Genomic DNA, 16,319 nt, shown 5'->3' on the forward strand with positions numbered 1-16,319 from the left:
TGGAAAAGCTCAATATCAAAAAGTCAGAACAAGGCCGGGGCGACTGTGGAACAGACCATCAATTGTTCATATGCAAGATCAAGCTGAAGCTGAAGAAAATTAGAAAAAGTCAATGAGAGCCGAAGTAAGACCTTGAGCATCTCACCTGAATTTAGAGACTATCTCAAGAACAGATTTGGTGTATTGGACACTAATGACCAAATACCAGACACGTGGGACGACAGCATACATGAAGAAAAGAAAAGGTCATTAAAAAGACAGGAAAAAAAAAAAGACCAAAATGGATGTCAGAAGAGACTCTGAAACTTGCTCTTGAATGTAGAAAAATGAAAGTGAATTCAAGAAATGATGATGTAAAAGAGGTGAACAGAAGATTTCAAAGGGCAGCTCAAGAAGACAAAGTATTGTAATGAAATGTGCAAAGACCTGAAGTTAGAAAACCAAAGGGGAGAACATGCTCAGAATTTCTCAAGCTGAAAGAACTGAAGAAAAAATTTAAGCCTCAAGTTATAATATTGAAGGATTCTATGGGCAAAATATTGAATGACGCAGGCACCATCAAAAGAAGATGGAAGGAATACACAGAGTCGCTGTACCAAAAAGAATTGGTCAATATTCAACCATTTCGGGAGGAAGCATATGATCAAGATGGTATTGAAGGATAGAAGTCCAAGCTGCACTGAAGGCACTGGCAAAAAACAAGGCTCCAGGAATTGACAGAATACCAATTGAAATGTTTCAACCAATGGATGCAGTGCTGAAGGTGCTCACTCATCTATGCCAAGAAATTTGGAAGACAGCTACCTGGCCAGCTGTCTGGAAGAGATCTATATTTGTGCCCATTCCAAAGAAAGTTAATCCAACAAAATGCTGAAGTTATCGAACAATATCATTAATATCACATGCAAGTAGAATTTTGCTGAAGATAATTCAAAAGCGGTTGCAGTAGTACGTTGACAGGAAACTCCCAGAAATTCAAGCTGGATTCAGAAGAGAACATGGAACAAGGACTATCGTTGCTGATGTCAGATGGGCCTTGGGTGAAGGCAGAGAATACCAGAGAAATGTTTACCTATGTTTTATTGGCTATGCAAAGGCATTCAACTGTGTAGGTTTTGACAAATTATGGGTAACATTTCAAAGAATGGGAATTCCAGAACACTTAATTATGCTTATGCGGAACCTGTACATAGACCGAGGGACAGAACAAGATGATATCACATGGTTTAAAATCAGGAAAAGTGTGCTTCAGGGCTGTGTCTTGTCACCATATTTATTCAAATAATCATAATAATCCCAGAAGCTGGACTATATAAATAAGAACAGGGCATCAGGATTGGAGGAAGACTCAGTAACAACATGTGATATGCAGATGACACAACCTTGCTTGCTGAAAATGAAGAGGACTTGAATCACTGATGAAGAGCAAAGACCATACCCCTCAGTATGGATTACATCTCAACATAAAGAAAACAAAACTTCTCACAGCTGGACCGATAAGCAACATCATGATAAACAGAGAAAAGATTGATGTTGTCCAGAATTTCATTTTCCTTGGTTCCACGGTGAATGCCCATGGAGCAGCGGTCAAGAAATCAAACAACAAATTGCATGGGGCAAATATGCTGCAAAAGACTTCTTTAAAGTGTTGAAAAGCAAAGATGTCACTTTGAGGACTAAGGTGTGCCTGGCACAAGACATGGTATTTTTAATTGCCTCTATGCATGTGAAAGCTGGACAATGAATAAGGAAGACTGAAAAATTGATGCCTTTGAATTATGGTGTTGGAGAAGAATATTGAATAGACCATGGACTGCTAGATAAGTGAACAAATCTGTCTTGGAAGAAGGACAGCCAGAATGCTCCTTAGAAGTAGGGATGGCAAGATTTCATTTTACTTACTTTGGACCTGTTATCAGGAGGTGATGGCACAGGACTGTGCAATGTTTTGTTTTGTTGTACATAGGGTTGCTATGAGTCAGAAGCGACTCGACAGCACCTAATAACAACAATTAGGCGAAACTATTGGTTGGTTTTAAAAAGACTTCAGGGGATATTTTTGGTTTAAGGTTTAAAGATTATCTTACAGTAATAGTTTCAGGGGTTCATCCAATCTCCATGATTCCAGAAAGTCTGGATTCCATGAGAATTTGAAATTTTGTTACGTCTTTTCACCCTTTTGATTAGAATTCTTTTATAGAATCTTTGACCAAAACATTCAGTAAATGGTAGATGGGCACCATCCTGTTTTTTTTTTTTTTTTTGTTTGTTTGTTTTTTGTGTCATGGCAAAGGAAGCAGTTGTTTGTGGAGACAATTAGCCACACATTCCCTTTCTTCATTCATCCTATTTCATTATGGTTTTGATTTGCCTTTCTGTAATGCCTAGTGATGTTGAGTATCTTTTCATGTACTTACTGGCCATTTGTTTATCTTCTTTGGACAAATGTCTCTTTAGATTCTTTGCCCATTTTTTAATTGAGTTATTTTTATTTTTTATTGTTGAGTTTTAAGAGTTATATATTCTGGATATATGATGTCAGAGGTGATTTGCAAATATTTTCTCCCATTCTATGGTTTATCTTCATTTTCTTGACGGTGTCCTTTGACACTCAAAAGGTTTTAATATCTATGAAGTTCAATTTATCTATTTTTTCTTTTGTTGCTTTTTTTTTTAATTGCCAATGTTTTTAATGTGTGTAAGAAACCATCGCCTAACCCAAGTTCCCTGTTTTCTTTTAAGAGCTTTATAGTTTGGCCTCTTACATTTAAGTCTGTGATCCGTTTTGATTTCTTTTTGTGTATGGTATGAGGTAGGGGTCCAAATTCATTCTTTTGCATATAGATATCCAGTTGTCCCAGCATCATTTGTTTAAAAGATTTTTTTTCCTTATTGAATTGTTTTGATACTTATTGAAAATCGGTTGACTGTAAATGTTAGGGTTCATTTCTTGATTCTCAATTTTGTTCCATTAGTTTTTACGTCTGTCCTTTTCCCAGTACTGTGCTGTCTTGATTACTGTGGCTTTGTAGTAAGTTTTGAAATTATTCTTAGTTGGTTTTTTGTTAATTTGTTTTTAATAATGAAAGAGTATTGGATTATGTCAAATGCTTTTATGTGTCTATTAAGATTATAGTATGTTTTTTTGTCCTTTCTATGGTGTATTACATTGATTGATTTTCTGATTTTAAACCAAACTTATATTTTTGGGGTAAATCCCATTTGGTCATGGTGTATAATTCTTTTTATATGTTGCTGAATTCATAAGGTTGCTATGAGTCAGAATCTACTCGATGGAAATGGGTTTGGTTTGGGTTTTTAATTCAATTTGCTAGTATTTTTTTGAGGATTTTTTCCATATATATTCATCAGGGATATTGGTCTATAGTTTTTTTTTTTTCAAGATTGTTAGACTATTTGGGGGTCCCTTGCATTTTCATATTAAATTTGAGATCAGCTTGTCAATTTCTGCAGGAAAAAAACAACTGAGATTTTGATAGGAACTATAGATAGTTTTTTTTTTTTTTTTTTATAGATAGTTTTGGGAGTATTTCCATCTTAACAACATTAAGTCTTCCATGAACATGGCATATCTTTACATTTACTTATGTCTTCAATTTTTTTCAGTGATGCTTTGTAGTTTTCAGTGTACAAGTCTTGTACTTCTTTTGTTAAATTTACTCATAGGTATTTTATTCTTTTTCATGTTATTATAAATGCGATTGATTTTTTAATTTCGGGTTTGGACTGTTCATTGCTCATGTATACAAATACAATTGAGTTTTTTATATCACTCATGTATCCTCCCGCATTGTTGAACTTGTTTATTAGTTCTAGTAACTTTTTAGGACTCCTTAGGATTTTCTATATACAAAATCATATAATTTGCAAATATAGTTTTATATCTTCCTTTTTAGTCTGGATGACTTTTACTTCTTTTTCTTGGCTAATCACCCTGAGTAGAGCCTCCAGTATAATAGATGGAAGTGGCAAGAGTAGATGTCCTTGTCTTATGCCTGATCTTAGGAGGAAAGCATTAAATCTTTCTCAATTAAGTACAATGCTATAGTTTTCTTTTCTGGTGATGTCTTTGTCCAGTTTTGTATCAAGGTAATACTGCCTTTATAAAATGAGTTGAGAAGTGTTCCTTTATCTTCTACTTTTTGGAAGTTTGAGAAGTATTGGTGCTAATTATTCTTTAAGTGTTTGGTAGAATTCTCCAGTGAAGCTATTTGGGCCTGTACTTTTCTATGTTAGAGGTTTTTAAATTACCAATTAAATATGTTTGCTTGTTATAGATCTATTAAAATAATCTATTTCTTCTTGAGTCAATTTCTAGGAATTTGTTTGTTTTATCTAAATTGTCTAATTTGTTGGTATACTGTTGTTCATAGTATTTCTAAGTTCAATAGTGTCATCTTCTCTTCCTGATTTTAGTAATTTTAATCTTCTCTTTTTCTTGGCAGTCTAGCTTAAAGTTGGTCAATTTTGTTGATGTTTTCAAAAAACCAACTTTTGGTTTAGTCAATTTTTTAATATTGTTTTTCTACTTTCTATTTTGTTTATTTTCTCTGTAATCTTTATTATTTCCTTCTTTCTGCTTGCTTTGGATTTTGTTTGCTCTTTTTCTAGTTTTGTAAGGCAGGTTAGGCTAGTGATTTAGACCTTTCTTCTTTTTAAATACAGGCATTTACAGCTATAAATTCCCCTCTAAGCACTACTTTAGCTGCATTTCGTAAGTTTTGGTATGTCGTGTTTACATTTTCCTTGTGATTTCTTCTTTGTTCCATTGTTTATTTAGAAGCATATTTGTTTAATTTCCACATATTTTTGTGAATTTCTAAATGTTCTTCTGTTGTTGATTTCTAATATAATTCTATTGTAGTCAGAGAACATACTTTGTATGATTTCAATCCTTTTTAAATGTATCAAGGCTTGTTTTGTGGCCTAGCATATAATCTATCCTAGAAAATGTTGCATGTACACTTGAAAAGCATTTCTTTTTGCTGTGTTTTGGTACAGTGTTCTATAGATAACTGTTAGGTCTAGTTAGTTGACAGTGTTGTTCAAATCTTCTGTTTCTATGCTGATCTTCTGTCTACTTGTTCTACCCATTATTGAGAGAGGGATACTAAAGTCTCCAAATATTATTGTTGAATAACGTATTTCTACTTTCAATTCTGTTTTCACTTCATGTATTTTAGGGCTCCATTGTTAGGTGCACATATGTTTACAGTCATTTTGTCTTGTAGATTGACCCTCTTATCGTGATAAAATGTCCTTTGTCTCTAGTAAAAACTTTGTCTTACAGTGGATTTTGTCTCATGTTAATAGAGCCACTCCAGCTCTCTTTTGGTTACTGCTTGCATGATTTATATCTTTGTCTATCCTTTTCATTTTAACCTATGTGCATATTTGAATCTGAAGTATGCCTTTTATAGATACCATGTACGTGGATCATGTTATTTTTTTTTAGTTCATTCTGTCAACCTCTGCCTTTTAACTAGAACATTTAATTCACTTACATTTATGTAATTACTGATAAGGCTGACTTATTTCTGCCATTTTGCTATTTGTTATTTTTATTTGCTGAATGCTTAACTATGCACCAGGCCATGTATATACGTGTTCACATTATTTCATGCCCATTTTATAGTAGAGGAATCGAAAACTCAGAAAGATGTAGTAGCAGTGCCAGTCAGTGGTAGAGCTGAGCTGTGAACCTGGCATTGTGATCCTGAGCTCTTGCCTAGACGCTTCCTTACAGGTCCCCTGGCTTCCACAATTGCCCCGCTAGGGCCAGTCTCCATATGCAGTCAGAGGAATTCTTTAAAAATGTAAATCTAGCCTTATCTCTAAAATCTACACTATACCGCAAAAACTCAACTACAGAAAGACAAATAACCCAATTAAACAATGGGCAAAAGATATGAACAGATACTTCACTAAAGAAGACATTCAGGTGGCTAACAGATACATGAGGAAATGCTCAGGATTACTAGCCATTATAGAAATGCAAATCAAAACTACAATGACATTCCATCTCACTCCAACAAGGCTCGCATTAATCCAAAAAACACAAAATAATAAATGTTGGAGAGGTTGTGGAGAGACTGGAGCACTGATACACTGCTGGTGGGAATGTCAAATGGTACAACCACTTTGGAAATTGATTTGGCGCTTCCTTTAAAAGCTAGAAATAGAACTACCATACGATCCAGCAATCCCACTCCTTGGAATATATCCTAGAGAAATAAGAGCCTTTACACGAAGAGATATATGCACACCCATGTTGATTGCAGCACTGTTTACAATAGCAAAAACATGGAAGCAACCAAGGTGCCCATCAGTGGATAAATGGATAAATAAATTATGGTTTATTCACACAATGGAATACTCCACATCGATAAAGAACAGTGATGAATCTGTGAAACATTTCATAACATGGAGGAATCTGGAAGGCATTATGCTGAGTGAAATCAGTCAGTTGCAAAAGGACAAATATTCTATAAGACCACTATTATAAGAACTCGAGAAATAGTTTAAACAAAGAAAAAGTATTCCTTGATGGTTACGGGGAGGGGGGATAGGAAGAAGGGTGGAAGAGGGGTATTCACTAATTAGATAGTAGATAAGAACTACTTTAGGTGAAGGGAAAGACAACACACAACACAGGAGAGGTCAGCACAACTGGACTAAACCAAAAGCAAAGAAGTTTCCTGAATAAACTGAATGCTTTGAATGCCAGTATAGCAGGGGCAGGGGTTTGGGGACCAGGGTTTCAGGGGACATCTAAGTCAATTGGCATAATAAAATCTATTAAGAAAACATTCTGCATCCCACTTTGGAGAGCAGTGTCTGGGGTCTTAAACGCTAGCAAGTGGCCATCTGAGATGCATCAATTGGTCTCAACCCACCTGGATCAAAAGAGAATGAAGAACACCAAAGACACAAGGCGATTACGAGCCTAAGAGACAGAAAGAGCCACATGAACCACAGACTACATCATCCTGACACCAGAAGACCTAGATGGTGCCCGGCTACAACTGATGACTGCCCTGACAGGGAGCAGAAGAGCAGTGGGATGCAGACCCCAAATTCTCCTAAAAAGACCAGACTTAATGGTCTGACTGAGACCCTGGTGGTCATGGCTTCCAGACCTTCTGTTGGCTCAAGACAGGAACCATTCCCATGGCCAACTCTTCAGACAGGGATTGGACTGGACAATGGGATGGAGAGGGATGCTGGTGAGGAGTGAGCTTCTTGGATCAGGTGGACACTGGAGACTATGTTGGCATTTCCTGTCTGGAGGGGAGATGAGAGGATAGAGGGTAGAGGGGGTTAGAAGCTGGCAGAATGGACACGAAAAGAGAGAGCAGAGGGAGGGAGCAGAGTGTCTCATTAGGGGGAGAGCAATTGGGAGTATGTAGCAAGGTGTATGTAAGTTTTTGTGTGAGAGACTAACTTGATTTGTAAACTTAAAGCACAATAAAAACTAAAAAAAAAAAAAAGTAAATCTAATCATGACACTACTGCTCCCAATCCTCCAATGGCTCCCACTCAGAGCCGGTTGTGCTGCCTCCCTTGGTGGTTACCCTTGTTTATGTGTATCACACAGAAAAAGACATGAGATGCTTGGTGATGAGCAACTCCTGAGTAGCTAGATAAACTCAGCCACAAGTTTGCTCCTCATGAGACAGGCCTCCAGAAAGCTCAGAGCACTGCAGACTTTAGTATTGTTTGCTGGCCTCCAAGCACCTTCCAGAGCCCTGGTGGTGCAGTGGTTAAGAGCTACAGTGAGCTACGGCTGCAAACCAAAGAGTCAGCAGTTCAAATCTACCAGCCACAACTTGGAAACTGTCATGGATTGAATTATGTCCCCCCAAAAATGTGTGTATTAATTTGGCTGGGCCATGATTCCTGGTATTGTGTGATTTTCCTATATGTTGTAAATTCTGCCTTTATGATGTTAATGAGGGAGGATAGGGTGCAGTTCTGTTAGTGAGGCAGGACTCAATCTACAGGATTGGATTGTGTCTTGCAGCAATCTCTTGAGAGATAAAAGAAAGAGGGGAGCAGAGAGACAGGGGAATCTCGTACCACCAAGAAAGCAGTGCCAGGAGCAGAGTTCGTCCTTTGGACCTGGGCTCCCTGCACTGAGAAGCTCCGAATCTGGGGGAAGACTGGTGAGAAGGCCGACAGATAGAAAAAGCCTTCCCCTGGAGCTGACACCTTGAATTTGGACTTTTCGTCTACTTTACTGTGAGAAAATAAACTTCTGTTTGTTAAAGCCATCCGCTTGTGGTATTTCTGTTATGGCAGCACTTGATAACTAAGACAGAAGCCCTATGAGGCAGTTCTGCTGTGTCCTATGGGGTTGCTATGAGTCAGAATCGACTCAATGGCAATGGATTTTTTGGGGTTTTAAGCACGTTTCAGCCCAGGCCTTGGAGAGCCTAGAGGACTGTTTTAGCCTGGGTTCTCTAGAGAAGGAAGACCAGTGAAGCATGTATAAAAAAACTATGTACATATATATGTGTATATATACATATATGTGTGTGTGTGTATATATATATAGACACAGAAAGAGAGAGATTTATCTTAAGGAAATGGCTCACACAATTGTAAGGGCTAGCAAGCCTCAAGTCCGTGAATCAGGCATCAGGCTGGAGGCTTCTCCTGACTCACGTAGCTTCAGGGGCTGATGAACCAAAGATCAGCAGGTCAGATGGCAGGCCACTGGCCCATAGTGTACGGAGGCTGACGAATCCCCAGATTGGCAGGTAAGCTGGTAGCTCAAGTCCCAAGAACCGGAGATCAGGTAATGAGGAGCCAGATGTAGGATACAGAGTGAGAGCCTTGCTGGAACATCTATTTATATGCTGGAGGCAGACCACATCCCCAGGGAAACTACCTTTCAACTGATTGGCTGCACACTGCAGATTTCAATGGAGTTGATTACATCATCACATAACTGACAAATTACATCATTACATAACTGCCAAACTACATCATAACTGCCAAACCACTGAGAATCATGGCCCAGCCAAGTTGACACACAACCTTAACCATCACAAGGATTCTTTGGGCTGTGGCCATCATCGAAAGTTTGCCCTACTGCACTTGTCTTCTCCCCCAGCCACATCTAACTTCGTGTTTTCTCCCCTCCGCCTCTTCAGACCATGCACGTCCTGCAGGAACTGCTTAGCGACCTTCACTCAATTAAGGCCACTATTGAAACCCTCCGGAAGGATGTGGACAAGCTGAAGGACCAGTTTGAAAAGGTAGACTCTTCGCAGCGTCCTCCACACTGGCCGTACTGCTCAGACTTCTGGTGGTTGAGGCAACAGGGAAAATCTAGGAAGCCTATTCTTAATCAAAAAAAGCAGCCATGAGGGCAAGAAAAGGAGACTGACATGGCCCAGGCACTTGGCCTGTCCTGCTGAGCTTTGCTTGCCTTTGGGTTGTTACCCACGTTTGGTCCCCACGTGCTACTCACCGCACTGTGCTAGTCAGAACACTTGGTTGTAAATGACAGAAACTCAGTTCATCCTGGCTTAGGCAAAATAAAGGAATTTATTGTCTCATTCACTAAAAAGTCCAGGGATGGCTTCAGGTACAGGTGTATCTAGATGCTCATATAACATCAACAATCTCTTTTTCAGCAGTGCTTTCCTCTGGGTTGGCTTCATTATCAGGCAGGTACTCCCCACGACTCAGCACCTCCAGGCTTACATTCCATCAACTTAGCAGAAAGAGAACAACTTTTTGTCTTCTGGAAAGCTCTGTCCACAATGAAAAGAAGAGTAAACCTAGCCCAAGCATATATACTAACTCTTGGTGTCAATGCAAGGATATCAATCCAGGCATGTTTTAACATCCTACTATGACATGGAAGGACATGGAATCCCTGAAGAGTGATCAGTCAGCGCTGAGGTCAGAAGCCAGGTGTCCACACCCCTAGGCCAGTGTTGTGGCTGAGGTTTTGCAGCTTGCCCTGAAATAGTGTGACTTAATGCATCATCCCTGACTCCCAGGTGAGTGGATGCATTTGATTATCATGGCAACTGTGAGAACTCCAGTCTTGGGCTGGGTAGTCCCATCGGAACAAGAAAGGGCACTGTCCAGAAACCATGTCAGGGAACACTAAAAAGGACCCCTGGGACAAATTTGTTGCAGAAACTGCCTACTTGGCCCACCTCTTAGAGATTCTTAATGTACTTTTTCCACTAAAAGCTCTGAGAAGTCCTGTAGTAAAGGAACCTATTGAATGCCTTTTAGCCCAGCATTTCCCAGACTTACTTGCCCCTGAGACCCTTTCCCATCCCTCTCCCCGCTCTCTGGGAAGCACTGCTTTGCAATCTGTTCTTCCTCCTCAGACACTTAGTCCCCAAGAGCTAAATCCTTATATTCAAGGTGTGAAAAGAAGGGGGCTGAGGCCAGAACCTGCACCCCTAGCCCACAGGCTTGGTTCATTTTACAGATGAACCTGGAAAAAATTGAGACGATCTTTGATGATTTCAAAAGACAGAACCGCAAGATGACTGCCCTGCAGCGGGAACTGGTGAGGGCCATGGCACCTGTCCTTTTTCCCCCACTCCCCACCTTCAGGCCCAGGGGTGCTGAGGGCAGAGGGGAGAGGAGGAGAGCTGACTCCAGAATGGCCAGTGCATAAGGGAACCCCACGAGGGCAGGCCATCCTCCAGGTTCACACCACTCATCCCCAACCACCCCATCCCCAGATTGCTGTCCAGAACAAGGTCAACACCCTTCCCAAGAATGAGGATTTGGTGCTCTGGAGCAGCCTCCATGAGGCTATGTTCCCCTTGGTGAGTGAAAGAAGACGAGGACAAGCAACAGGGAGGCGGGGAGAGGGAGAGGGCAGGGGTGGTGGATGGGAAGCAGCCATGACCAGCCCAGTCCATCTTCCACAGAGAATCTCAAGAAGACCAGAGGGAAGGCCAGACCAGCTACCACAGTGGGAGCAGGGGCCTCTGTGGCAGACCACTGAGCTTTTCCCAGAGGCCACCCTGCTCCAGACTTCAGAGTACGTCGAGGCTGTTGGTCGCATCCAGGCCACAGACCCCATTCAGGGCACTGAGCTCCTGCAGACCGTGTGGCATTACGAGACCCCGAGTGCCCTCTCGGACGAGGAGTCTGCACAAGCCATTCTGCTCCCTGGGGCCCAGGAGCCAGGCCAGCAGCCAGCACGCCAACAGCCAGTGCCCCAGCCGGGGTCTTCACCACAGCCTGGACCCTCAACTGAATCTGAACCCAAGCGTGGGCCAGAGCCCAAGCCTGGCCCCGTGGCAGGGACAGAACCTATGCCTGCACTGGGGCCTATGCTGGCGCCCAGCCTGACCCCTGGGTTTGTACCACCACCTTGGCCTGTGGGACCGGGGCCTGCCCAGGGGCCTCAGCCCATGCCACCGGGAGGCTGGCCTATGCCCCACAGAGGTTGGCCTATGCCCCACAGAGGCTTGCCTATGCCCCCCGGAGGCTGGCCTGCTCCCAGAGGCTGGCCTGTTCCCAGCGGCTGGCCTGGGGCAAGCACTTGGCCTTTCTGGGCTTCAGACTTCTTCGAGCCTGGTCCAGGCCTGTCAAGCCCCCTGAAGCCCGCCCAGTCCCAGCACCCACCCACCAGGGCCCCGCCACCAGCCACGGAGCTGGGCTCAGCATGGCCCTGTCCACTTCAGCCTCATAAGCCTCGTCAGGCTGAGGCTACCCAGCTCCAGGCTGTTGCAGAAAAGGGGGAAGACCTGTATGCCCACGAGGCAGCGGCCTTCAAGGATGGGGCCCCCAAGGATAAGGCCACCATGGAGGCACACCCCAAGGCTCCCCGGTCTGCCTTTCAGCGGATGAAGACCACAGCTGCCATTGCCGCTGCCGCCGCTGCAACCTACGCTGCTGCTGCCAACACAGCAGCCCAGGCAGCCAAGGCTGCCGCCAAGGCACTCAAGGATGTTCCTGCCACCAAAATGGCCACCTTAGCCTCAAACATGGCCTCCGCTGGGCCCTTAGGGGTACTTGCAGATGTCTTGGGTGCTGGGACCTCCCGTGGTGCCTCCAGTTCCCTGGCCGTCAGTGATGACACAGATACAGAAGAATACTACCACTACTTCTCTCCTCCACACTCGAGTGCCAACATCTCCCCCGAAGACTCCTCGCCTGCCACCTTGCTGGCTGCCCAGAAGGCCGTGAGCCCTGAAGACAAGAGGAAGGCAGTGAAGAATTCCATGAGCTACATAGCCACGCTGCCTGCTAGACATGACTCCATGAAAGAAGAGTTTGCCCAGCTGTCCTCCAAGCTGCAGCAGCGCCTGACCTACCTAGGTAGGCGTGGCCCGGCCCCCTGTGCCTTTGATAAGCTCCTCCTCTCCTTCGTTTAGCTCCCCCAACAAAATCTGTGTTTCGCCTTTGGCCATGCATTTCTTTGGATTAAGTGTTAGCCTCTCACTTGTTACAGGTCATGGAGTTGGCCCTGACTCACTGCAACCCCATGCACAATGGAACAAAACACTGCCTGGTCCTGCACCAACCCATGATCAGTTGGTGTCTTAGTCATCTAGTGCTGCTATAACAGAAATACCACAAGTGGATGGCTTTAACAAACAAATTTATTCTCTCACAGTCTAGGAGGCTAGAAGTCCTAATTCAGGGCACCAGCTCCCGGGAGAGGCTTTCTCTCTCTCTGTCGGTTCTGGGAGAAGGTCCTTGTCATCAATCTTCCCCTGGTTTAGGAGCATCTCAGCCCAGGGACCCTGGGTCCAAAGGACACGCTCTGCTCCTGGCACTTCTTTTTTCGTGGCATGAAGATCCTCTCCTCTCTGCCTGCTTCTCTTTTTATTTTAAGAGATTGACTCAAAATATAACTTAATCCTGTAGATTGAGTCCTGCGTCATTAAGATAACGGCCTCTAATCCTGCCTCATTAACATCATAGAGGTAGGATTTATAACACATAGGATAATCACATCAGATTACAGAATGGTGGACACCCACACAATACTGGGAATCATGGATTAGCCAAGTTGACACATATTTTTGCGGAACACAATTCAACCCATAACAGTTGGGGATTGGACCAGTTGGGGATTGGTCCATTGTGATCCATAGGGTTTTCATTGGTGGATTTTCAGAAGTAGATTTTCAGGCCTTTCTTCCTAGTCAGTCTTAGTCTGGGAGATCCACTGAAACCTATTCAGCATCATAGCAACACAAAAGCTGCCACTGACAAAAGGGTGGTGGCTGCATTTGAGGTGCATTGGTTGGGAGTTGAACCTGGGTCTCCTGCAAGAAAGGCAAGAATTCTACCAATGAACCACCATCAGCCCCAACAGCCTCTTACTAGGCTACTCTTTTACAGTGAATGTATGATGACATCTTATCTTTGGGAGTGGGTGTTAGGGCCAGTACTGAAAGGGGAAAATCACGTGTCAAAGTGAATCCTGAAAACTCCTAAATGGCTCATAAAACCAGTACTATAGAGGGTTTGGAGAAGTCTAGCTTCTCCAAGTGCCAACAGCATTGAACAGGCCCCAGAGGAGGTAGTTGGCTTGGGATTAGAGCCACTGCCGGGCAAAAAAATATGTATCCTTAAAGACCACAGTCATGTTCTGGGTGGCCATGGGACCAGTAGATTTCTGCTGCCACTTCATGCCCGTGGCGGACATAATGCTTATTGGGTGGGATGGAGAACAGATGGCCTGCATGAATGGTTCTGCACTTGAGTCTGCCTCAGCATCCCCTGGAGAGCTTAGTAAAACCCAGATGGCTGAGTCCCACCCCACTCTTTTCTGAATCTCTCCATCTGAGTGGGACTCAAAAATTTGCATTTCTAACCCATTCCCAGGTAGCGCTGATGCTGCTGCCCGGGTGGACCCTACTTTGAGAACCACTGTCCTACACTCTTTAAACCATTATCTTCCTTTCTTGCTCTCTGCCAGTTATAGTAGTTGAATGAACCTAAGTTAAACCCATATGTGGTGCTACATCTGATAGACAGTGATATTCCAGGGAATATCTTTTTAAAAAGTATAACTTCATATAGCTAAAAAGAATCATATTGATATCAGTGAATACTGGTACGTAGCCAAGATTATGATAGTAATAAATTTAAATGTAAAGGGTAAAGCAGTAATAGCCCAAATTCTACTTCAGACCAGCTGTGATTTTTGTTAACACAAAGGTTATAAAGCTCACCTTGGCCAAGATTTTTCATATACTCCCAGTGGTGTTGTGTATGTTATTTTTTGGTTTTAGGTCTCTGGCCTCCCATTTTTAACTGGTATTTTTAATCCCCCCCCCTCCTTTTTTTACGTTCTCCTTCCTTTTTCTCTTGCAGTGGAATAATATGTATACGCTGGTAAATAATATACTGTACTTCACAGTTTTGCTCAGGGTCATTTCTGGAGGAAGGTAAATTCCAGAAGTTTTCTTTAGGCCTTGTTCTGTCCTCTAGAGTAGCCACGAGCCACATTTGGATGTTGAGCCCATAAAATGTGGCGAGTTCAAATTCACACATGCTCTAAGTGTGAAATACACACCAGATTTTGAAAACAATAGAAAAAAAGAATATGAAATATCTCATTTTTTTAATTGCATATTAAAAATGATAATCTTTTGGATATATTGGGTTAAATAAAATATTTTATGAACATTAATTTTACCTGCTTTTTTTGTATTACGTTTAGTGTGGCTGCTAGAAAATTTTAAAGTACGTGTATGGCCCTCAAGCTCACAGTATATTTCTTTTTTTTTAATTTATTTTGTGGTTGTTGCGAATATACAAGGCAAAACCAACACCAAACCAAACCCATTGCCATCCAGTCGATTCCGACTCATAGCGACCCTATAGGACAGAGAGTAGAACTGCCCCCATAGAGTTTCCAAGGAGCACCTGGTGGATTCGAACTGCCAACCTTTTGGTTAACAGCCATAGCACTTAACCACTATGCCACCAGGATTTCCATACAAGGCAAAACATACACCAATTCAACAGTTTCTACATGCACAATTCAGTGGCATTGATTACATTCTTCAAATTGTGCAACCATTCTTGCCCTTCTTTTCTGAGTTATTCCTCTCCATTAACATAAACTCACTGCCCCTTAAGTTTCCTATCTAACCTTTCAAGTTGCTGTTGTCAGTTTGATCCCATATAAATAGATCTTGAAAGAGCACAATGCTCAAGGCAGACATTCTTTGCTAATTAAGCTAAACTGTTGTTTGGTTTTAAGAAGACTTCAGGGGATATTTTTGATTTAAGGTTTGAAGATTATCTCGGGGCAATAGTTTCAGGGGTTCATCCAGCCTCCGTGGATTCAGAAAGTCTGTATTCCCTGAGAACTTTAAATTCTGTTATGCATTTTTCCCTTTTTCCCCTTTTGATCAGAACTCTTCTATAGCATCTTTGATCAAAATGTTCAGTAATGGTAGCCAGGCACCATCCAGTTTTTTGCCATGGTCTCATGGCAAAGGAGGCAGTTGTTCATGGAGGCAATTAGCCACACATTCCATATTCTCCTCCTATTCCTGACTCTCCTTCCTCTCACAGTATATTTCTACTGGACAGCACTTGCCTGAGTCATCTCCTAACGGAAGCAGTTAGAGCTCTAGCCCACAGGGATTTCTGCCAGATCTTCTTCCTCTATCCCTGCCCCCAACAGCCACCCACTTCTTTGCTTTCAGTTAACATGGGTGCCTCTTCCAAGCTCGGAACCACCGTGGACGTGCTGCAGGAGAAGATTGGCAGCCTCCAGAAGTCCAGGATGAAGGTCAGTGTCTTGGGCAAACAGCTGCTTTAGGGATCACAGCTGGAGGTGAGATGCTCAGTGACTCCTGGAGCTCAGAACCAGGTGGAGCGTCTACCGTCCTAGACATGGCATTATCCTGCACCAGAAAGGATACCTGGAGGAGTAAGTTGGGCCGAGCAGGCAGCTGCAGCCACATGGAGGGGGCCCTGGCTGGTGTGGGTTCTCAGCCGGGCAGGCGGCTGCAGACTCCTCCAAGCGCAGTCCTAGTTGGCTGTTGAGATGAAGCGTCTGGTGACACACTGGTCTGGGGCATCCTCCTTGGCTGAAGCCCTCTCTTCTGGGCCTTCTGGCCCTGGTAACCTCAGAAGCTGAGGCCTGTTTCCCTCTTTCAGGAGGAGGAGCTTGAGCGCATTTGGGGTAGCCAGATTCAAATGATGAAGGATCACTACATCGTGTTGGACAGGACTGTGGAGAAGCTCCAGATTCGCATGGATGAATTCAAGGTTCGAGTCTAGAGAGCCCAGGGGAGTTATAGGAGGGCTAGTGAGGGGCCTTCCTCATCGGG

General features: G+C 42.9%; 1 protein-coding gene across 1 annotated transcript in view; it reads left to right on the plus strand.

The window, feature by feature from the left end:
* Positions 1-16,319, plus strand: part of C12H16orf96 (chromosome 12 C16orf96 homolog) — a 59,338-nt gene that overhangs the window by 16,979 nt on the left and 26,040 nt on the right. The window contains exons 2-7 of the mRNA XM_064295534.1: positions 9,180-9,284; positions 10,484-10,564; positions 10,743-10,829; positions 10,935-12,333; positions 15,690-15,775; positions 16,147-16,257. Of these exons, the coding sequence (XP_064151604.1) occupies positions 9,180-9,284; positions 10,484-10,564; positions 10,743-10,829; positions 10,935-12,333; positions 15,690-15,775; positions 16,147-16,257 (1,869 nt within the window). The remainder of the gene's footprint in view (positions 1-9,179; positions 9,285-10,483; positions 10,565-10,742; positions 10,830-10,934; positions 12,334-15,689; positions 15,776-16,146; positions 16,258-16,319) is intronic.

Source organism: Loxodonta africana, chromosome 12 (assembly GCF_030014295.1).
Source record: "Loxodonta africana isolate mLoxAfr1 chromosome 12, mLoxAfr1.hap2, whole genome shotgun sequence".
NCBI lineage: Eukaryota > Metazoa > Chordata > Mammalia > Proboscidea > Elephantidae > Loxodonta > Loxodonta africana.